The sequence below is a fragment of the Archocentrus centrarchus genome, chromosome 6 (genome assembly GCF_007364275.1).
Source record: "Archocentrus centrarchus isolate MPI-CPG fArcCen1 chromosome 6, fArcCen1, whole genome shotgun sequence".
Taxonomy (NCBI): Eukaryota; Metazoa; Chordata; class Actinopteri; order Cichliformes; family Cichlidae; genus Archocentrus; species Archocentrus centrarchus.
Genome location: NC_044351.1, coordinates 29,280,898 through 29,304,996, shown reverse-complemented (window position 1 = coordinate 29,304,996; position 24,099 = coordinate 29,280,898). Strand labels below are relative to the sequence as shown.

General features: G+C 40.5%; 1 protein-coding gene across 1 annotated transcript in view; it reads right to left on the bottom strand.

The window, feature by feature from the left end:
- cecr2 (CECR2 histone acetyl-lysine reader) overlaps positions 1-22,114 on the bottom strand; it is a 29,149-nt gene extending 7,035 nt beyond the window's left edge. The window contains exons 1-7 of the mRNA XM_030731985.1: positions 21,850-22,114; positions 5,528-5,622; positions 3,257-3,440; positions 2,677-2,804; positions 2,337-2,420; positions 1,785-1,852; positions 1,475-1,635 (exon numbers count right to left, since the gene is read on the bottom strand). Coding sequence (XP_030587845.1) covers positions 1,475-1,635; positions 1,785-1,852; positions 2,337-2,420; positions 2,677-2,804; positions 3,257-3,440; positions 5,528-5,622; positions 21,850-21,969 — 840 coding nt within the window. The 5' untranslated portion in view covers positions 21,970-22,114. The remainder of the gene's footprint in view (positions 1-1,474; positions 1,636-1,784; positions 1,853-2,336; positions 2,421-2,676; positions 2,805-3,256; positions 3,441-5,527; positions 5,623-21,849) is intronic.
- Between the last annotated feature and the right edge of the window lie 1,985 nt (positions 22,115-24,099).

The following is a 24,099-nucleotide window of genomic DNA, read 5'->3' as shown; positions in this document are numbered from 1 at the left end:
CTTTGGGCTCTGGGAAATTCTAACTTCACAAGAAAAGTTTGCATAAAACCAGGGGATTATGAAGTTTCAAAGATTACAACTTTTTAATTTCACAGCACTGACTAACAAACAGAAATAAATACATTTTTGAAATGTTTTAATTTCTGGTTGCCTAACCTGTGTTTGGTCTAGGCAGCAAATCAAGGGCAGAATCTGTGCAGTATCACAGTGGCAGTATAATTATTATAATTACTAAGCAGGGCATCTTAATGTGATCTCCTGCTGTGTGATCTATATTATATATAAGAAGAGCACTAGGGGAATGTACTCTCTTTTAATTGAGTCTGTTCCTTGAACAAATTTAAATTAATCAGTGTTCCCCCCATACTGTGATCATGTTTGACAGAAAGCATATAAAGTGAAGAGAGCTGTCTCTTGACGTTTAAAGTGCTGCAGTGGAATGTCAAGCTCTCGCAAATACCAACAAGCCCAAAAGATCTATTGTAGCTCCACTTATATTGTGTAGTGAAGCTATCGATAGATTTTTGAATGCTATATGAAGTGTGTATGAGTAGTACAGCAGAGTATACAACTGATGAATGACTCAAATTCATTCACTGTCCATTTGCCATTGGTGAGTGACCTCTCTGACATCAGAACGCCTTCAGGATTCTTTACTTCATTGCTGATGACAGAAAAAGGCTCAAAGTGTTTCTATAGCAACAGCCACTGCTGGTTATACATCACTGGAGCAGACAGCATCCACTAATCTTCATACAAACGGGTGGGATCAAAACAGGGACCTACATTTCCTTGACCAGCTGTAGCAATCAATGACTACTGACATACTGGAACAGAGCACAAAGAGTGTGTGAGTGAGTGTCTGTATCATCTCTCCTTGAAGCACCAAGATCTGAGGTAAATGCACATAACATATGGCCAAGCCTAAAAAGCTGACTAGGGACCAGCCTTCCTTTACTCCACCTGTTGTGCAGTTGGCACAGGCAAGACTCTGGGGTCCCAGAAACAACTTTTGTAAGACAACAGAACATAAAAGCAGGACAGAAAGTTGAACAGAAATAAAGGGACCTCAAAGTCTCAAGACCTGAGATTAGATTAAGCAAAAACTAAACTAGTTGAGGTTCTTGCGGCTAGCCAGTTTAGATATTTGCAGTTTGTTGGCGAAAGCATCGTAACAAAGAAAAGCATTATGAAAACAGACAGTAGCAGTCAAGTACACATGAGTAAAATTCAATTTGCATATTCAAATGTTAACACTGTCACATTTGGGATGTCTCATTTTGCTGTTTATGAGCTGGTATTTCATCAAATCACCCTGGTGCTCATGACTGTCACACAAACAAGGACAAATCTAAGTCTGTGCATAATTGCTTTCATATTAATGAATCCACAGCCCAGCAGAAGACAGAAGAGACATAGAAGACATTATATACTGCTGTAATGGAGACTGATGGTAGTGTCTCCAGTGTCTGACCTTGTGCTCAATCATGTTGCTGATCTCAGGCAGGAAGTTTTGGCTAATGACACGGTAGAGGTGGCGATCCTGTGGGGAGGTTTTGTCCTTGATGCTTTCTGCCAGACTGAGCCACTGTTCCTCCGTATCACACACGAGGGACCAAGCACCCCGCTTGCGGCCTGGGAAGGAAAATAAAAAGGGATGGGGGGAGAAGGGAGATACTGGATCATTGATTCTAGTGAAAAAAAAAATGCAGACACAATTAAGGGAGCAAAAAATTTTGGTCAGAACTTAAAGCACAAGGATTCTTTGATTGAAGTCCTTTTACCTGTGGTTGGGGGAAGGTCCTCCAATCCATGTTCTGTCTTCACCTCTGGCACATCACTTTCCACCTCACTATAAGAAATATAAAACCACGAGGTTAAATAAAATATATCCCTACAAAGAACAGTATGCTTAAAAGTAGCTCTAATATAAGAACTGCTTTCCTGCACTTTATATTCTCTACTTTTTGGAATTAATTAAAATTCCTCACTACACATGTGGTGAGAATATTGTTGAGAGAGTGTATGCCAGAAACACTCGATTAATCATTTGTTAAATTTCGAGCCCAGCAGTAGAGTAAAGGTTAAACCAACAACTGACTGAACGCAAAGGACATGACGACCTAGGTCTTCAAAATCTGACTGGGCATCATGTTCTAGATCTTCTATTTTTTGTTTTGGTACATTAACAGTTCTGCACTCAAAAGCCCACATGGGAAACAGAAGAGACCAATACATCTGCACAGCACATGCACAGCTCTGCATGTCTGTGTGTATGCATTACCCTGTTAATACTGACAGCAAAGTTTTATTTTGCAGTTTTTTTTTCCTCTCACCTTGGTGAATCTTCTAACTTTCTCTTCTTTGGTGGTCTTCCCCGTTTCTTTTTCTCTGGTAATGTTAGATCAGTTGTTTCAGCACTGGGGGGGAGGGGGGGGGGGGGGAATCAAAAGTATAAAGGTTAAAAAAAAAGAATTTTAAAATTATAGCCTGTTAACATGGGTAATTAGGAATGAAAGACAACTATAATCAACCTCTATAATTAATCCTTAAGCGGACTATAAACAAGTGCCAAAATATTATTATAACTACACACTTCAATATGCAGTTAACTGCAGATCATTCATTCCTTACTGACAAAAAAAAAAGGGGGTGGGGGGCACCTATGATACTTACCTGAGCTTTTCTACTTTCTTTTTCACTGGCTCTTCTTTGTACATACGAGTGCCATAAAAGTACCAGTAGAGGGCTCCATTTCCATCCTGCCCCAGGGGTTCCACCCTCAGGCTGTCTGCATCAAGCCCCTAGAGGAGGTGGGGGTGGGGAGATAACATTTCTTAAATCATATGTAGTGTGTCATTACAGGATGATGTCATTTAGCTCTTTGAGCCTATAGAGCTGTGAATCATGTGTTGACACAAAGCACTTCCAGTATTTTTTTGAGTGTTCATGAATTATAAAAATCTTATCTCTAGGGAAAGCCAAGTATACCGTTTTAAAATTAGAAATGGAAGGACAGTACAGCAGAAAAGCCCCTTAGGTTATGGTAGTAAATATGCTTCTAAACAACAGGGAAATTAAAATCTTGTGCTCTTATGCGACAGTAAAATGACAGCTATTCAGAGACAAATATATCTGATAATGTTTTAAAGTAGAATAGCTGGGTGAATTCAACTTTGTTTTTTGTTTTAAACTGCTTTTAATCAATTACATGTACCCAAATTAATATATTCATTTAGTTGCTGATTTGGTGTACCTTAAGCAGGTCAAAGACATCAGCAGCATCCAGACGGTAGTCACAGAGCCGGTGTAGCAGTTCCACCTGAGTGCGAGGGGGTAAACTCTCAAAGGGCCCGTCTCGAAGAGGGTTGGGTTTCCCCTCTTCCAGCTCCCACCGGTAGCTGATGATGTCGTCCAGGTAACTGCTAAATGCCTGGGGGCTAAACGGTAGAGCAGTCTTACTCATCTCTGTCTATTCTGTTGTTTTCCCCCCATTTATGTACAAAACCATCAGACATTCTAGTACAGAGCCCCCCCCGTATGGATTTTTTTTAAGTCACTCAAATGAGTTAGCTATACCTGGAGTAAATTTGTACATTCATGCATCTGATGATGCATCTGAAGATTATCAAATCAGAATTTTCTAAATCACAATTACCCATTGGCTACAGGTTTAAAAATAACAATCCTTCCACAGGGCTTCATTTTTGTACTGAGATTTGTCTGAATGGATAAATTCAACCAATTCAATTGCAAATCTTGGCATTGTAAATCCAACACAGCATGTTTCAGTACAAACTAGCTTCGCTTTCCAGGAAACAGGCAAAGTTCATACTATCATAGTGGCTGGAAAAATAGAGGAGGCGGGGCTGGCAAAAAAAAGAAAAGAAAAAAAGAGAGACTAGTTTCTTTGAATGGGAGTTGTGTTGTAGCTATGGGTGAGAACTGGTAAATAAATGTTGGTTCCGGTTCAGGTCTAGCTGATTAATCTGTACCTTTCAGTTCCAGCTCAGATGAACAGAACAAGGGCTTGGGGCAAGGGTGAGCATCTATGTAACAACGCAGAGAAAGAGGGAGAGGAAAAAAAATGGCTTATCTTGAAAGAGCAGCGTGCACTTTTCACACAGCTGCAGGCTCGCCCCTCCTCACTACCCCATCTCTCTCTCCTCTTCTCTGTCCCTAGTTTTCTTCAACATCCTCCCTCCCTTCTTTCCCCCGCTCCGGCAGAGCGTTTAACGCGTGCGGATGAAAAGGGCAGCTCTGTGAAAGGCCAGGGCTGAGCAGCCACCCCCAGGATGCCAGCGCCTGTCCAGTCCAATAAAGCAGGCTGTCCTCCTGTTACCGGCTGCCTGGGTGGAAAAACTGGATCATTCCTGCCTCTATGCTTATCACTTTACTGTACCCCTATTCTACTATATAATGATGGGTTAGATTAGGAGGCGTATTGAAGGGGAAGTCCCATGAGAGGCCAAACACATTTGTGGATTTGAATAACAACCTCTGCTTCACGTTCACTTTCTCCCACCATTTGATCACAAAGGATAGAAAAAGTTTCTGTGGTTATGCTGCTTTCATATCTCTGTGACAGTAGAGCATTATGTCACCATACCTCATATCACTAGTTTAACTCTCCATATGGTGACTAAGTTCTGACTCCTCAGTGAATTACTACACCTGTGACTCAGACTTCCTATGAAGGCTCCTGGGTGGTATGACTAATCTGAAGAAGATGGAAAGAAAAGTTTGATCTTGACAGCTACACATTTAAGTAAAAATGATAATTCGTTTCCACTGTGCCTCTGCTTTGTTTAAAAAAAATTCAGTAAATGCTTTAGCTTTTTCTTACAGACACATTCACAGCTACACTCTAAATTTCTACACAAGCACAGTTTTAAGCAGCAGAAAGATGTGGCTCAGCTTGCGTTTATTCACCTATTCTTTTTCAGAACAAATTAACTAACAATATTCTAAATATTGTAACCAAGCCGAACTTTACCAATCTACCCACCTCAATACAGGTCTGAATATATCATGTTAATTATGTAAGAATATTAAAAGGTTAACATAACCTTGTTGAAGAGTAAGGCTGGATTTAGATTAGAATACAGAGCTGACTTAATGTTCTTGACTGGCCTCACATGTTTAGAAAACTGTAATGACTTTTGCTTTATTTCTTAAATATAAGAAGATTTTGAAGAAAATACATTCTGAAGTACCTTTCTGGCATTTCACTGAACAAAGGGTACCTCTTTACTCTACTGAAACTGGACAGCGATCCCAACTCTGACCTCTGTGCATCTCTACATGACATGACTTCAGCCTCATCTGCAACAAGCCAACTCTTATAGTGACATTTTTTTAATCATCTCCACATTTGAATCCAAATTGGTTCAACCCTGCTTTCTACCATGACTCAAAACTTTCTCTGTAGTCCCCGTCAGAAGTATGCTTCTTTCCAGAAGTGACTTACATCCCCATGCCAGCAAGGTTACGTGTATGACAGGTTCTTTTCTGATTCTTTACTTACCTGATGTCAGTGCGCTGGTAGCATCCCTGCAACAGACAGGCAACGAGGTCCCCAAGGAAGTCCAAGTCCTGTTCTGACAGGGCTTTCTCCAGTTCCTGTATACAAGGGGACACAGTCAATGAACCTGTGAAAAACTACAAGCACTTGTAATTTAACAGACTTAGCAAGAGACAACCATACAAACATACCAGTTTGCAGAATAAAGCAACCAGAGAAGTTTATCTTGTGAATGATGGCATCTTCAAAAAGGCAAAAGCATTGTGACTGGGAAATGAACAGGTGGTTTTCAGTGTATTAAACAATTGTTAGCCACTATACACAAAGTGGTATTTCTCATCAAAATGAAGACTACATTTTCGCAACTGCTGTAAGGTAAGCTGGCAGAGGTAAGTGGGAGGAGAACCAGCTAGACTTTGCATCCCGTCTTATTAAGGCTTCTTGGTTTGCCTGTGGTTGTTGGGCTGAGGTTCAAGTTTTGTCATGATCCCTCTCCTGCCTGGCTTTGTGTTTAAGTCGTTAAGGTTTTATGAAGCGGCAGTAACTGGCAGAGCAAAATCTAAAAGATCTGAAAGCACCACTGGAAGGATAGCAGGAAGCAGAGGCTCAGAACTACAATACAGATATGCCCCCTATTCTCCTCTGCTGACCAACCCAAGGCACTGGACACCACACAGCTTCTCCCAGCATGCACAGCTCTCCTTGATCACACCCAAGGACTCTGAAGTCAAGCCAGAGAGCGATGAGAAGGAAAGGGGAGAGCTGAGGGCTGTGAGGAAATGCAAATGCACAGTGTTCCATCAACTGAGTGTCTGTTTCATTTAAAAGCACCCTTCTGCAGGATATAGAACAAACCCTTCAAAGCTCATACAGACAGCTTACAGCTAACCACTTCTTCACCCCAATGGCCATTGCTTTTCACAGCCTCTATCACTCTTTCCTCTTTTTCACAAGTACTACTACACATGTAGTACTTTCGAAAGACCTATAAATGCTGATCTTTCCGGTATACACTCCTCTCAGCTTTGAGAAGGAAAAAAAATGATATACTTTTAATTAAATTATTGTGCTGTCTCCACAATAATCAGTGTACACATCTCCTGGCTGTGGAGAATGACAGAAGCCAGTAGAGAACAGGTCAGCATGATGAAAAACAAAAAGGGGAGAACTGCTGACAAGGTTGAGAGAGACGTTGAAAAACAGACGTTGAAAAAGATAAATGTTTCTGCTTGAGGCTGAAGAGCATGAAGGAAAAGCGAAAGAAAACATGCATACCTGTGGTGAGTTTGATGAGAGCAGATAAGACTCAATTTCTTATGATTGAAAAGAACAGCTCATTAGGTTTACAAGCACACTGAGGCTAATTTAAAAGCCTACAGAACATATTCACAATACCCACAGACAGATTGGAATGGAGTTTAAGAGTAAGGCTTACACTGTAGGATTTAAGAGTATAAGTGTGTGTGACTGCCAGGAGCAAATCAAAGCCTATTTTAAGTCCTGAAGTAGCCAGACATCTAAGATTTACCAACCTCAACATCTTATACATCTTGTAGTGGTTAAAACTAACGATTTGGTGATCAATACCAAGTGTTTTAGATACTACAGAATTAAATTTGTATTGTTGCAGCATTATTACTTGCTCAAACTGACACATTTAACAAATCACACTACAAGACCAGCAGTAACGTTGACAGAAACTTTCACACTACTGTAAGCAAGACTTCATTTAAGGGCAAAGCAACTGTGCAGCTTTGCTTGGAGTCATGAAACTTTGGTTGGAATACATGCCTGAACTGCAATACTGTATACTGTAACTGTACAAGCATAGACAAGGTAGACAGAGCTTTAACAACAGTGACTCATTAAAGGTTTTAATGTGTGCTCAGGCTAGCTCATTAGTCATGGTTTACTCGTGAGCTAAATCTGAATACAAAGACACACTTGGGTGTTTTTGTCTTCAAGCACATGTGCATAGGATGCAGTGAGATCCTGTGTCATGCTTTCTTCAACTTCCAGGTCCCCTGTCAGGCAGCCTCTGGGCCAGAGTGAGCCCATCCATCAGAGACAAACTGCACTTTGATCACACTTGGAAAAAAACTGGGGGCCAAGGCTGGGGAAAGAGTTCAGAGTTGAGTACAGAACAGCAAGTGGAGGGCTCGCTGCAGCCCGCTGGATTAACCCAACTCGTCCCCAACTTTCAAGTGCCATACAGTATCTCAGATGGCAAAGGGAGGGGAAATTACTGTGGTCTATTTGCCCTTTCTTCTGTCACCAATTCATTGGCCAATCCCTCTATGGCCTGATGTTAACAAACACTCAGCGTGATAAAGGACTGCAAGGGACACTCTGCTGCAGCTGGAAATGTCCTGTGAGAACCTATCCCCTCAAATAAGCACATGCACACAGAAAGTAGCCCCCAAACTAAGTCACTACTAACAGACAAAAACACACCACGCCCACCAGATTTCATTCATATATGTATCTCAGCTGTGGTAAAACGATGGAGTACTTTGACTGCTTCACATTAATGATCAATGGGACTTGAAGATAAGAAAGTTGAATAATTGATAAGCTATAATTTGCATAAATCATTGGGGCAAGCTGTCAGACTTATCACCAATACACTGGTGTGAAAAACAGGCTATTCATTTCACATACTGGGACAAAGATTGGAGGGTGACTCAAGGTTTAGTCAAAAGGTGTGTCATCACTTCACTCCCTCTGTAGGCAGGGCTTGCAATCAGCAATTCACCCTGAAGGTATTTGCCACTTCTTTCACCAGACACCCCTGCTGTTTCTCTCTCTGCTCCTCTCACAGGCTTAACCTCTTATTCCTCTCTTTCACACCATTTTCCTCCCCCTGCCCTGCTGCCCAGTGTCTATGAGGGCCTCTGAGGCATTCTATTATTCCCCTGACAACACCCTTGCTCCACTCTCCACCCCACTCTTTTCCTTTCTCCATCTTCCTTATCTCTCTTCTCCCTCCACACATTATCCACACCCCAGTCAGTTGTTGGCCTCACTGGAACTGAGGGCAAAATAGTAAAGTAGAATGTAAATGACAGGTATTCTCTTCACTACATTATCAGTAAGAAGATGAAAAAAAAAGTGCAAATAAATAACCACATCCACTAACACAACTTAAAGTGTTTAAGTCACTGTCTCATCTATTCAACACAGCGGCAGACAAGTGCAAAAAGTAACACTTGTAGTGACAATGTGGCTAACCGCTTGTTCTTTTCTCCTTTTCAAAAGGCCCAATCACACCTAATGTGTCTTCACAGAATCAGCAGAATAAAACGCCTGCATTCTCACAGTAAGGGTAGAAAAGTTTCTTATTCACACAAGCAAAACCTTTTTAAGTCCCCGTGACCAATAAAAAACCACCACCAGTTCTAAATCCCATTATTTTTATGTACCTCTACACAATACCGTTTCTCAAATGATTTCAACTACTACTGCCAGCATAATACTGTGCCTGCTAACACATGACTCCAATAAGCAAATAAGTCACCAGCAAAGCTTACACACACACACACACACACACACACACAAAAACTGTTTATTGTTCCGGAGAAAAATTTGCTTCATAGATAAAATATGCTGGCATGTGGCAACTTCTAAATGCATTATTCCATCAAATACAGTACACCAATCTTAATTACAGTGTATTTTACAGATACTGCTCACCTAACTGTGAAAATGTAGTAAATGACTGCATGTGCTTTAGCCCACAAAGTGTGTAAATAGCTAGAAACTATGTCCATTGCTCTGTGATAAGAACTTCTCTAAGAATCCTCTGACCTCATTTATCATTTATGTAGTCACTAGAAACACTGTGACTGCAGCAGTTTAAGTATTGCAGTTAGTAGTACATTAATTATTTTGCTAATATTTCTCAAATACTCTCCGCTCTATACTTGGCATGACAGAACCAGTCAGGCAAGCCTGTGTGCACACCTACACATTAAAACAATGCATGTGGGAGATACTTCCACTTAACTGGAATTTTAATAAAAGTATTTAGATGCACTACAATAAACAAACTGCTGTTTGGCCAGTAGTCAACACATAAGGAAAATGCTGGCCACCTCAATGTCATTCCCTCGTGATGTTGTTTATAGTTACATTATATTCACGGCCAGCCTCATGCAAATAAAGGTAAACAAGTCTATTTTTACATGTTCATGACTAAGTATGACAGATTTTGGAAAAAGCATGACAGTAAGAATTATAGACATCTCAAGGGCAAATTATCCATGTGCATTTTACTCACTGGAAACAAATTAAAGCTATACTTATTTAACTGCCAAAACACCCCAGAATTTGCACTCACTTCATTTATAAAACCTAAAATACTTGCAGTGGAAAAGGTGAGACAAGTCTCTAGTGCCTAAAACAATTTGATCTATGCAGTTAACCCCTTATTCAAATAGAAACAATGACAATGATATGCTGCATCTGTGTGCATCCGCCTGAGTCAAGACGTTTCAGTCAGTTCTCAATTGTCTCTTTGACTAAAACATGAGCCTGGCTGAATGTCTAGCCTTGGTAACCATGCATCTGTATTTTGACAAACGTCATTTAATTATTCCCTAAAAAGCGTAAAAATAAACATCGGAAAACATGCAAAACATCCAAGATAAGGAGATGCATGTGGAAAAAACAGGACAAACTAAAAGACATGGAGGTAAAGCTAGAACTTCTATATAGTATTGATACATATGTATGCTAAATGTTTAACAGTGAATTGCCAACTGATACTCTGACTGTAGTTCGTGCTAAAGGAGACAGCCACATAACCAGTCACAGCTGTCTCATAAGAGTGGGTCCATCATGAATTGACTGTATTCAATAAAAATGCATTACAGGCAGGCACATCAGCTGCTATAGGGGTTACAGTGATATCACTGAGACAAAACACAGTCTCTGACTCTGATACGAATTAGAGTTGTAAATGTTCAACTGAAAGATCACCTGACTTTTTGAAAGAAAGACATCAAGGCTAAAACAGCCAACAGATTTCAATGCAGAGCAGAGCAGCTGCATTTCCAGATAAAAGTGAAATGTGTTTTTCTCAGTGGACACTAATGGACCCATCATGTGTCCCAATCCATATCTGCAAAGAGAGAAAAACTGAGATAAAATGTGTGCATGTGTGTCTGGCCAATACAAGCTGTAGTAGGTGAAAGAGAGAGGTTGTGATAAGTAGTGGCATTTTGTATCAGCAGCTCCAAGGTTAAAGCAGATCCTCAAAGCCTGCAATATCTGGGGGTTGGCCTCTGGCTACCCTCAGAGCAGACACTTTCCATGCCACTGCTGTTAACAGCTCCTCCGAGGTCTATATCACCAACTGTTGGAGGACGTGTGCATGGCTAGCTGGAGGGGGAAGGGAGGTCTGTTTGTTGTGTAAAGGACTCTTCTCTTCCTCTTCTATGCTTCTTTCTTCATTTCTTCCTCCACCACCCCCTCCCACTTTCAGCTCCTCCAGGAGCCATCATCTGACAACACCCTCCACCCCCACATGTAACCACCTCCTGCCACATGACAAACATGAACACAGTCGTAACACCACAGGAAAACGCCCTCACATCCTCAGGATGTACGGTTCATCTGATCAGAGGAAAGTATCAACAACCTTGTGTTGTTGCCAAATACATTTGAGTAATGCATTGAAACAAGAATTGCGTCCTTCATATTCAACTTCTATCCTCGAGATTCTGACATAGTCCAACATCCAACAAATAGAGACTCCAGCAATAATGTAATTTCTTCATGAACATACGTGAAAAGAAAAAAAAAAAAAAAAAAAAACAATTCCGCATGAGCTAAACCACAATGTGAGAGCAGAGACAAACACTAAATATACACTAGCAGATTTGAGGTCAGTTTAAGCTTTCTGCTGAGTTTTATTATTATGTCCATGTCATGGCCAGGTGGGGCAGGTGGCCTGGCTGCAGAGAAGAGACAGTGGGAAGCAAGGAGAGGGATGGCCATTGGACAGATCCTTCCTGAGTTGAGCTTGTTCCAGACAAACGGAAACCTTTTGCATGGACTAGCTCGTTGAGTACGTGGGAGAGGATCATTAAGCCCAGGAGATTGGGAGGCCACCCAGTGCAGCAGAGCCTCTTGTGCATCCACTGCCAGCTTTAAGGACACCACATCATCAACCTCCTCATATAAAACTGAGCTTCCTGCTTCAGCGGACATCCCAGTGGAACTATACATGTACAGGCACATATACAATAATAAATTGTTTAAATGACTACCACTGAAAAGGAAAAATAAAGGGTTCATCACACGTGTATTTGGAGCCTTTAAAAAAAAAAAAATCATGGATCGTAATGTCAATTACAGCTTAACTTTTGCTCTAATCATTTTGTTTAATGACACATCTTTCAAAATGTGATCTGGGAATGTTTTTAGGCCAGGTGGCTAGTGAGTGTAGCCTTTGCACTTCCTTTAAATGGCACATTTAACAGGGGATGAGATGTGACAACACAGTCTTTTATGCCGCATTTCCATTAGTACCTACTCAGCGCGGCTTGAAGCAGCACGGTTTGCAAGCATTTCCATTAGTACCTGGTACCAGATACTTTTTTAGTACCGGGGTTTTTTCAGCTGGGGTTCCAAGTGATCCGAAAATGTGACGTCAAAGAACAACACACCTCTGATTGGCCAGGGAATGTCGTCACTAGCGGAGTCACGAAAGCAACTCCTTCACCAGAATCAATTGTGCAAACATTTCTGTGCTTGGCAGGAGAGGAGACGAGAAATGAGAAAGTTTATCATGAGGTCTCCGAGCTAATGGCTGTTCACGGGTACCATTGCACAACACAGCAGTGTAGACAAAGGCTAACAGACTTTGAGTCGCATACAAATTACGTCACAAGACTTCTGGCTGCAGTGCTATATTGACTCCAGCCATACTGAGATGGTCCTCAATTGTAATGGAAACAAAACGGTGGTGAATCGTGCTGAGTCGAGTCGACCCGCGCTGAGTAGGTACTAATGGAAATGCGGTTAAGACTCCAGTTCTTTGAAGTCAGCCTGGTGTGTCAAGGTTCTGACTTTCACCAATGATGGTGCAAGAGCTCCCAGGGAACTTTGGGTGTGTTCATACCAACATTAGCCCCTGCTTGAAGGAACCCAGCCTCCTAATTAATTTGAACACTATTGAGGCATCGGGGGTGGAAGAAAAAAAAGCAGGGCCTTCCAGTCATTCTGAAAACCTACAGCATAACCTGACGTGCACCTCCCTAGAAATGTAACTACATGTTGGGTCTGCAACGATTGTGATTGACCTGCTCAGCGCCACCAATTCCTCCTATGCATTTCTGGTTACTTTTTGCCAGTTTTTAAAATTTATCAGTGAGAGAACAATTGTCATCTCAGGATAAGGAATAATAATCATAGCATCACTATAAAAGGATTCACAAATATCAGCAAATTCCTGGAGAGAAATTACTGAAACTATCTAAATGGATGTGAGGGAACGCACAAAGAAATGAAAAACTAGAGGGACACCTTGCACAAGCCGACATTGTTACATTGTAGGCTCTAAATCAGATATAACCCTCACCCACACCTTTTTCCCTTGTATTACGTGCCAACTCAGCATCGTTCTAAAGTATTTCAACTCCATCTGTGTGTGTGAGGAAAACAATGCAGTTGCAGTTTAATATTTCAGGGATTCTGTGGCATCTGTCCAGATACCAGTCATCATTTAACTCATACCAATCCCATGTTCCTAGAGTTATCTTGAAAACAGTATTGCATTGGCAAATTCTGTCCATAGACAGGCAGACACATGAACACATACTCAAAACTGCCTCTCTGGCTTTTCCCACTACAGTAGCTGCCTCCAGGACATGACTCTGCCACTTTGACACCCCCACACACACACCCACACTTGATGAAAGCTACACTGTCCATAAAAACTGTCTCTATGTTGTCTAAATGCCTTAACTGCTGACTTGAGTAACACTATCCCATTGGATGAGATCTGCTTTGGTGAAGTTCTCATCACACTGTTTCTTTAACACTTCTGATCTCTGCTTCACAACGAGCTGCAAAGATGCAAAGTGAGAATGCAAAACTAAAGGGATGCTATCCCAGACTGGAGACAGAGAGAGGGAACCATGGGGAGCTGCAACAATAGAACTGTGAAGAAAAACAGTGTATGTGCCCTTCTACCTCCCCCTCTGTGCACGTAGTCCCCATGTGAAACCATCTGATGCATGTACTGCTGCTCTCACTTGTCAATCACAACTGGGGGAAGGGGAGCAGCCTATTACAAAGCTCTCCACCCACCCCACACCTACACAGTGCATGCACGACAGGGCATTTAAAAAGAAAAAAGAAAAAAAAGACATCCAAAAAGGTTCTTCGTGTCAGAGCAGCACTTGCAGAGTGTGAAAAAGTTTTTAAGGGGTTACGATCTGGAAAGGAAGTTGTCAGAGGCTGGTGTCCATGAGGCAATAAGCAGGGCTGAGCTGGGATGTCTCCGTGGGTGGGGCTGAAAGAAAGAAAGGAAAAGGGATGCAAATAGAACAGTATAGATGTGGGATGAGAAAAGATCACTGTTAATGTGTGTGGGGATCCACTGTCCTCCCAGGAATTGATAAAGGAGGTAAAGCAGCCCAAGGCTGAAGGTAAACGTCAATGATTTAGGTCCTCATTTCATCTGCTAGTAATGTCCTGCCATCTTCACCACAGCCATACTTGGCCCTCACATCACAACCCCTAACAGGCTGGCATTATATTAAATGACTGCTATCTGCAGTTATAATGCAGGACAAGTGGGGAGCAGGAGACTGCTGTGGAGCAACACTTAAGCCTTGATCCTACTCCCCCTGTTAATCCATTTGCTTTCTAGACAACAGAAACAAGGGCATGCTCACAGACAGTCTGCTCTCACTTATTTACCAGATCTAATAGGACTAAATCTTCTTTTATAATCATACAGGGGGCTGTTACAAAAAAACAGAAGCCCCCCCCTCTCCAGAAAGGCTGCAGCAGCAGCAGTGGCAGCAGCAAGCACCCAGAGAAGAGCCCTCCAGGGGGAAGGGAGAGAAAGAACCACCATCTGGGGTTTAGTCATGGTGATGCCAGGGGTTCGTGCACAGTGACAGGCAGGGCAGACTGGGGGCCGAGAGATGAATGGGGCAGAGGGACTGCTGTTGGGTATGGGTTAAAGAACAAGTGGAGAGGGCATTAGATCAGTGGTTTGCAGGAGTTCAGCAGTTAATTATATAATAAGGCATTTCATAATGAAAAGCAAACTGTTTTTTTTTTTTTTTTTTTTTTTTAAATTAGTCAGACTGAATTTGGGTGTCACCATGTTAGGAAATATGAGAAGTCACCAACTTCATGAATTGTTGGTACTGAGGCAGTTTAAACAGTTAGCAATCTAACTGGTGCAACAAAATTAACAGAAGAAACAGTTGCTAATCAAGTAAAACCTGCATGTCTTGAGAAGAGGTCTTTGAATAAGAAATCAAATGTTTACAGTCTTTCTAAAGTGGTGCACTGGAAGGTGTACATAAGCCATGAAGAGGGAGTATACATTTTACAGTTTATCAGAAAAAAAAATACCTATAAATAACAGTACATATTTTCACACATTCAGGGGGACAGTTATAGTGTTGCACTGAACTAAGCTGGCATACTTTTTCAGTAGTTTACAATGGGAATCCTATCTTTTTATACTATGCATAAAACATGAAATGGTGTTGACCGTCTGACCCGAGCGCTTGATTTTTCTTTTTCTGGTTGGTGAGAGTTGACCAATGTTTAACTCTGGACAAAGCGCTGCACTTCTCACTGTTACTTTTTAGCGAGAAGCCCACAGCATTACATATTAAAAGTATAAAAACAGCGCAAAAAGTATTCTTAACATAATGGTATACAAGAAACAAACACCTGAATTTGGATAATCTAATAAATAAAAAGTGAGAGTTGTGATATTCATTCTTAAATTCAAAGAAAAATCCAGTGAAACTGAGGGTAACATATTTTTTGTTTATGTTGGAAAATTACCCTTACTCCATTCATTAGCTCAGTAAATAGACGTACCATTGTCCATTATCATTATCATTTGATAATGACATCAACAGGTGTTCACAAAATCACATATTTAAATTTCAATTTATCTGAGAGATCAAAATGTCAGATATCGCCATCAGAAAACATATTCCCCTGAGAGGGTGGCTATGTTCAAAGGCACTGATGTTGTTAGTATGAAAAGTTACTTTTCACCAATCAAGTTTCTTAAAATAACATATGTTGTGGCCTTCATAGTTTATTGTTGCCTCATTTCTGATATGTATCTTCTGATATCCCGTAAGGAACAGGATTAATTCAAAACACTGTCTCCCACGTTCAGAAATCATTTAATTCACTAACAGATAAATTACATAATTAAGAAGTGCAGTCAATGTAAAATGTAAACTTCTTGAAAATAAAAGCTATTTCTGACTACTTCCGGTTTGGATAGCTGTGCACTGCCGTAATACAACCAACTGGATAGCACATGATTTACTGTGTATGCACAGTAAGTCACATGCTGCATCCAGCTGAATGAGTGATGTTTTGTTGTGGTTAAGCTTTTAAATTGTTTGGCTTCCCATATGCTTTCAACTTCGGGGAAAAAAAAAAACAAAAACTTTTTGGTGGACAGGCCTTATATAACACTTACTGAACCCTTAATAGAAATTTCCAGAGAATCTATTAATGCCAATTACAGCTGTAGCTCTGCCCCTGCCCTCAAAGAGGCACTGAACTGATAAAAGCTTGCAGTTGAGGTTCGCAACACTTAACTGTCTTGTACTTAGCTTGGCTAACCATATCCCTTATGCAATTTAGCATGCAATTTGGTGAGAATTGCAGGATTGAGCAAGAAATGAAGCTGAAATGTTGTGAAACGTCTGAGCATTTGTGGTAGATCTATAACATGCAGCTAGTGAGTTCCAGTGAAGATTGAAACTGCAGTTATTCCCTTACATTTAGATAAGGGCTTGGTCTTGTTGGCCCAAAATAACTGCATTCAGGTGGCTACAAAGTGGCAATACTTTGCTTTGAAAAGACTTTAGGTTTCAGTCACCATTACAGAGTGATTCAACTGTCTGATAACAGAAATTAAAAAAAAAATATGTAAATGAGAACAGTTTTCTTGAGTATATGGTTAGTTTGAGCTTCATCATGAAAGGCAACACTCAATCCTTGTTTATTGGTTACAAATAGATTATATATTTGCTCACTGTCCCTAAGTATTATACTTTTGACATTACTTACAGCTATATGATCAAACCATTAGCCCTGCAACATGATACCACTAAGGCTTTTCCTATTGTTGTGGGGACATTTCCTTGGTCTTCAATGCCTCAGACACTGGGGGTTCATAAGGACTGTTTTTGATCTTACAACCAACCAACATATGGTATGCTTTGCTCTTAGCTGAGAAATTAGCAGAAGCATCTCTAGTGAACATCTAAAACTGACTGCAAGGCAGCTGCTCATTCAGAGATGAGCAGAAAAAAATTTAAATGTTCCACTGTTCGAAAGCCACCATGGTTGCTGTAAAATATTTGTTTGGACAAAAAGTGCTGGACTTACAGACAAGCGAAACAATACTACCATCCAGGGACCTATACTACTAACCAACTTAGGCCCATATTGCACATTCTTCTTCAACCATGTCAAATAGGATCTACAGTGTAGAGAGAGAGGAAAAAAAAGTGTACAAATGTGTTTTCATTGTTTGAACAAGAATGGCAAGAAGATATTTATTATTTAGATAAAGATATTTAATCTTGGTGTGGGACATCAAAACTCTGCCTAACATCTTGAGATATAGTGCTGGATTTGTCAGCCTACTCCTGAGTAAACTGTGTTTTCCTGTTATTATGCAAAGAAAAAGTAGATGAATGATTCCATTTAAGTTGAAATATAATGTTTAACTCTAAAACTCCAAATAGGAGACCAATTTCAGTCAGATGATGACAGGCAGCTGATGAAGACACATGGAACAAATGCATGGTGATGGGCCAAACAGGCTGCCAGCAGAGCACGGACTTACATGAAGCCAGAAACAGAGGTCCTTGGCATGAAGGGCTATGTCTGGCAATGAAGGGCACATCAATGAGTAGTGAGCAACAGAAGACTACAGTGTGTGCTAGCTGTGGGATTTCAGGGATCATTTACCAGATAAACAGCCAAGAAACCTTTCACAAGCCACACAGACAAAAAGCCAGGAAAGAGGACAGCTACTCATACTAAAACGCATTTGCTTCATCACTCACTTGCTCTCCATCTCTAGGACACTTTCCTCCACTTGGCCTGTACTTGTTCTTGTCCACTCCATCTCTCCCACTCAACTTTCATCCACACACACAAATACATGCACTGGTTTCCCAGCTTGCCGCCAGCAGCCCTGAGGAAAGTGGAAACCAGCGACAGTGAAGTGTATCAGCCCCGGAACAATGTGCAAGGGGCCGTTCTGTAAGGCTAGCCAAGAAGACTGGGGGTGCTCCATTATCACTGACCAGCACCGTAGAAAGAATAGAGCTGCCACAACAGTACCGGCGAACTGGATCACAAAGTTTGTCGATATCCAGAAGTCTCACATTGCACTAAACATTGTGGTCTCAAATGTGGCAGCCTTAACAAAAGCAGCTATTATTAAAAAAAAAAAAAAAAAGAAAAGAAAGAAAGAAAACGAAAAGAAAGAAAAGAAACAGGTGTTTCATCAGGACTATCAAACAGGATTTGTGGTCTGATTGCCACATTGGATAGGGTTGGAAAACCACTCTTTTTGATGTCACATTTACACTGCTAGCCATAATGAAGGTGTTCTGAGGTGAGTAACAGAGAGGTGAGTAACAGCAGTAACTTCTAATTCTCATTTCTTAACTGTTTGTGATGCATTTCATATCCACAAACCAATTCAGTTCTGTCAGTATATATACTCACATTTACTATATACTCACTGGCAGAAAATGAGGGAAAGGCAGACAAAGTACTACAGACAGCTCATTAGAGAGCAAGTGCGTCAAAAAGGTGAAACCCACTTTTTAGCAAGTAATTATTAATTTTTTTGTAATTCTCTGATTTATCACTGTCGACTGCATGCTGTTTCAAGTTGTTTTCAGAAGTGCTTGAGGTCCTCTGCAGCAACAACACTGACCACTACTCTCTTGAGGCCCAGGGTGGCAAAGATGGACACTGGTCACATGCTATGTCCACAAGGGAAGACTGAAGGAATGCCAGAGTTAAGTCACTCAGCAGCCCCCACTCTGTCATGACCAATGACAGACACTTCCTGCACCTTCCCCTGCCCCCTAGTCCACCCCTGATTCAACCTGTAAATCCAGACTGGAATGTAACTGAAGCTGACTGATATTACCCAATAAATCATTCTCAAGCACCTTTCCTTATAAAGCACCTCTCAGAAGACAAAATAAAATGAATGTCAAATAAAAAAAATAATCACAGGCTAAATGTATCCTGATTATTAAATGTGGCACAACGTGGCTGACGAATTTTACCAGCCTTGACAATACATGTCAAAAAAAAAAGCAAAGGTAAACGACAGTCAGCCCAAACTGCGACATTCATGAAAGTGCCCAAGCCAGCTTGTCTTGTTGCTGCTATGTGGCATCAAAGCAAAACAAACACGTCAGCCTGACAGTTTCTTCTTTCTACATTGCAAAGTCCTCAGAAAGTAAACATGCTGGATCCAAATGTCCAGACTCTAAAAAGTCAGAGTGAATATTTGAATTGGAAGCCCCCAGTAACAAGGCAGCATAAATCACTTTGAGACACGGCTATGTCAGCTGATTGCTCATTATCATCATATCCAAAGTGCAGGGATTTGCAAGGAGTCTTTTCTGCTGGTATCTGCACTGTAAAAGATTATTTGAATGCTGTGTCCTGAACTGACTAATTTTTACAACTTATTAACTCTGGCGGCTCACATGTTGAGCACGCAGCAAGGTCCACACAGAGGTAAAAGCAAAGCTCCAAACACACTGCACAGTTTTTCCCCCCAAGATAAGAAGTGGTGCATTTTTAATGAAAAAACAAGTTGCAAGTGTCTGAAGTGGACTGAATTTTCAGCATATTGTAAAACCATCTTAGTCTGGTACTGTAACAGCCTAATGGTAGCACAAGAAACCCTTCCATTTCAGTACCTGCAAAAACTAAACTCAAGTAGGAGAGCATTTAAAGTAATGAAGATTTAAATCAAGAAGATAAATTTACATGGCAAATTTCAGAATTTTACTCCTACTTTGAATATAAATGTACTAAAAGTCCCAATAAAACACAAGCAGCCAGGTCACAAGGCAAAGCCACTTGTTTCATTCAAAGAAATGAACTACAGAAATACTTATAAAAAAAAAAAAAAAAAAAAAAAAAAACTTTTATAACTTCAGGGAGAAAGGCTTTTGTAAATCTTGTCTTGGGGACAAAGTCAGTCATTTAAAAAATAAATAAATAAATCACAATTGGTGATTGTACACATGGAGTCATCTCCCAGCGACCCTGAAATTTTAGTTAATGCTTCAAAAATAACTACCCAAATAAGTGCCTAGACACATTTCAAGATGGTGGGGAGGCTTGTTACTAGAAGGACTACTTGTAATTTCCCCACCTAAAACAGTTTCTTTTGAAGTGTGAGGGTGTGTGTTTGGGGGTGGGGGTTAGCAGACAGTGTTGCTAATTTCCATTTAAAAGCCATTTACTTTCCTCTAGCATTCAATGGAAGTTGTAAGCTTAAGTCACTACTTAGCCTTTTTATATATCCCACTGCAGATCATTATAATGAGAACCAAAAGAGTTGTGACCTTGAACACTCCTGTGCCCAATTAAGATGTCAAAGTGTAATACTACTACATCAATCTCAATATTTCCCTGAAATCCAGCTAAGTAATGTAGTCAAACATGTGAGCCACTTAGTGATACGATTTAAGACGAATATATCATTCAAGCATTACCTTGAAATCAAGAAGCCTAAATGATTATTACCTACAATATTATGCCAATTTCGCGCGAATCCAACCCAAACTTAAGGAGAAAAGCAGCAGTACAACACCCTCAACTTCCCTGTTATCTAGGCGCAATGCGAGCCCCCATCTGGCTCCCACTTCGTTTAACAACAAAGCCGATGTCTACGTGATTCTCCCGAAGGGGGTGGGGATGACCGAGTGATGAAGACTGTTGATGCGCGATGTTGACCTTACCAGTTTCTTTAAAGTGCGATCATTGCTCGACTAATTAAACAATCTTCATTATCTTTGACGCAAATCTTACACATGCCAGGCCTCGTGAACTAAGCTGTACTATCAACTCTGAATCCATTTCAAGGAACGGGGGGGCAAATCGAGTGATGAAGTTGAATTATGTAATCGTAGTGTAATAAATGTAGATTATTCTGTGGCAGGACAGATAGTAGTTGGATTATTTACTCCACTAACTTGCCCTGGACAATTAATACCCTAAGAAAAATCGTTAAACCCTCGTTCTTCCAACAGAACAGGACTTGGGCGAGCAAACAATGCCTGAACAGCATCTGCGTCCCCTGGCTACACAAGCCAGATGGCCTGCAAGACAATAAACTCAAACCTCACGCCATGAACTTAACTTTATCTGACAGAAAAGGAAACCAAAATACAGCAGCGCAGAACATACAGTTAGTAAGCAGAACTACAATTCAAGTTAGTAAGCGCTCTCAATCAAAATAAAATATTCACATTACTATAAGCAATAAATCCAATTCACTTAAATATTCCCCTTTCGTATCCTTTAACACTTTTCCAAGTATATTCAATAATATTTTTATACTTCTCTTGGTACTTTTCTTTTAATTTAAATGACCTGAAACACGGTTGCTCTGCAATATAAACATGGGCCTCGGGCCAAATGAAAACAAACGAGAGGCACATGGTTCAAGTGGACCTCTATTTAAAGTTAATTGAACATCTGAGCATCCTTGGATATAGACAACCGACTACAAGTCATTGAACACCGGACTGTGAGCTGCATCGTGTATGCTATATTCCGCTTAAGGCTCAACTTTGAGGAACAGCAGCGAGCAAATAAAGCTAGCTTGAGCTCTGCTAACGAGCTCGCTGGCTCGTTACCTTAACAGGATTGCCTTAGTACGAGAAGTTCAGAGAACATGCTAAGCTGGTTACCCAAATACTAAGTTACACAAAGTACGCTCGCACCACCACATAGACAAAAAAGCTGACACAAACAACTTCTCATTTCCGCAATGAAACACACTCGTGTTACTACAAGCAATCACAATTCTTGTTTACCTCTATTTCAAAGTCTGGAAGGTTGAATGCTGTCCTGAACAGCGAGCAGAAGTGGGCTATGGCGGGGACTTCCCACCAAGACTGGATCTCTTCCACAGAAACCGTACATCCCTGGGACATTTTCGGACTGAAGAAATTCTGTAACGTTTATTTCTCACATTAGAAAGTAGATTCTTCCGCGACGTATAATGCCTCCGTAACATTACAAACACGAAAAAAGTTGGTATCGCTGTCCTGTTGGGACGGTTGCCATTGCGACCCGGAGAGTCCTACAATCTGTTTCAATCAGAGTCTCGCCGGAGCTGAACAGATGGGAAGGGCCATACCACCGCACGAAGAATAGGGGGGGATGACTACTTAGCTCTATATGTTAAACTTTATGTGAACATAAGTAGTCGCTATAGCGGCGAGCACGTTTATTTCTTATGATAGTAACCTCTAGCTGTTAGTCATCTTTTCAATTAGGTTTGACTGTTCATTTTAATAGTAATCTCTAACAGTAAATAGTACCCAATGGCTTGATAATGCGCTCGCCGTTTAAAGGGAACCATTGTGAGTTGTGAACTGTGACTAAAAAAAACGAAAAAGTTAAACCAGGGATAACTTGTAAGTTCATTATGTATGTTTTTCTCGAGTCCGTCAACATTACTTTGGTTCTCACAATCAGTTATAGTTTTTTTTATTGTGAAACATTCACTTAAAACAGTCCGAAACTCTATTACTCACGTCCCAGGTTCCAGGTACGTTGAGATTATTTGTAAACGCCGCAGGGGAAGTTCCACATACGCTACACAGGGGCTCCCCCTATCGCAATATTTGAGAAGTACATGCTGTTGGACTTAGGTACTGAGGGTACTCCATTCAGAGCCAGTGCACATTAGTCATATTGTTTTGTTTTTTGTCTTTTCATTTTTGTAAGTGAATATGATCGATGTTAATACGTGCATTTGTTAAGTGTAAAGCTATATAACTAACTTTTTTTTATTTAATTTTTTGCAGTAGGTGGGATCAGCATAAATTACACAAAACTGCGGGATTTATCATCGTCGTCCTGTGTGCAGGTCATCTGAAGTTGGTTTAAATTACTGACAGCAGTAGTTTAACTCTTTAACAGCTCAAATTTAAAAATAATTGAACAGCCACTTTTTTTATGAATAAGCTGAAATGTACAGAAACAAATGTCATGACACTGTAATATACATTAGCCACAGTACAGATACTATAGAGTGAAACCAGCTAACCATCCAACATCACCAATAGAAAGTTATGTTGCTAACAGGGCTAAATAGCAGCTAAGCTAAGATTTGGTTACAACTGCATTCTCCAATAAAGAGGGCAGATTTTCACTGAAGACTCAAGACTACTCTTTCATTAGCCCCTTACCATCTGGTTGAATTCATGTCAGTCAGTGAAAGAAATAAGCTGCCATAGGCTGGATCTTTTTTAGCTCTCCAAGGTCTAAGGTGCTATAACGAGACAGCAGTTGCCAGTAGGTCAGGGCAGTGGCAGTCAGCCATCGCTGTACTGTCAGAGCAGTGACAGACCCTGGGAACAGTTGTCCAAGGGCTGGGTAAAATAGTAATTCTCATAGCTCTTTTGTGCAAAACTAATTGATTTAGAGGAGCTGGGGATTTAGGGAGGTTTTCAAATGAGTATGTATTTTTAAACTTGTTCTGAAGACATTTTTGCATGAAAAAAAGAAATGGATGAGTCTAAGACAGCGTTTAGGTAGGTGCCACATGTTAAAGTAGTATCTATGAGTGTCATGACCCAAGATTTCCCAATGCTGGGATGTAAGTAAATACTTTTACTCACCCTTTGCAGTATTTCCATGCTTTATGTCATCTCAGGGGGCAATATAGTGCCTCTACTTACAAAGTAGAAGCACTGCACATCCATACATTCAACATAGGCAACATAAGCAATAGCCTCAGCATGGGTGAGCTATGGGTGTGAAGATATACAATATCTAATAGAATTATATATATATATATTTTTAAAATTACTGTAATGTTGCATGTGTTGTTTTGATTTCCTCCCCTTACTCAGCAGTAGCATTTTAGTCCTGCGTATACTTGACGACACCAGTAGTAACATACAAGTACCACAGTGTATAGTATAATGAGACATTTTGATGTTTATTTTTTTCTGACAATAAACACATACTTTATGTTAAATAATAGGTTTTCAGTACAATACCATATTGTGGAGTGTTTGTTTTTGCTGGTCTTACTCTAGTAAAACATATTT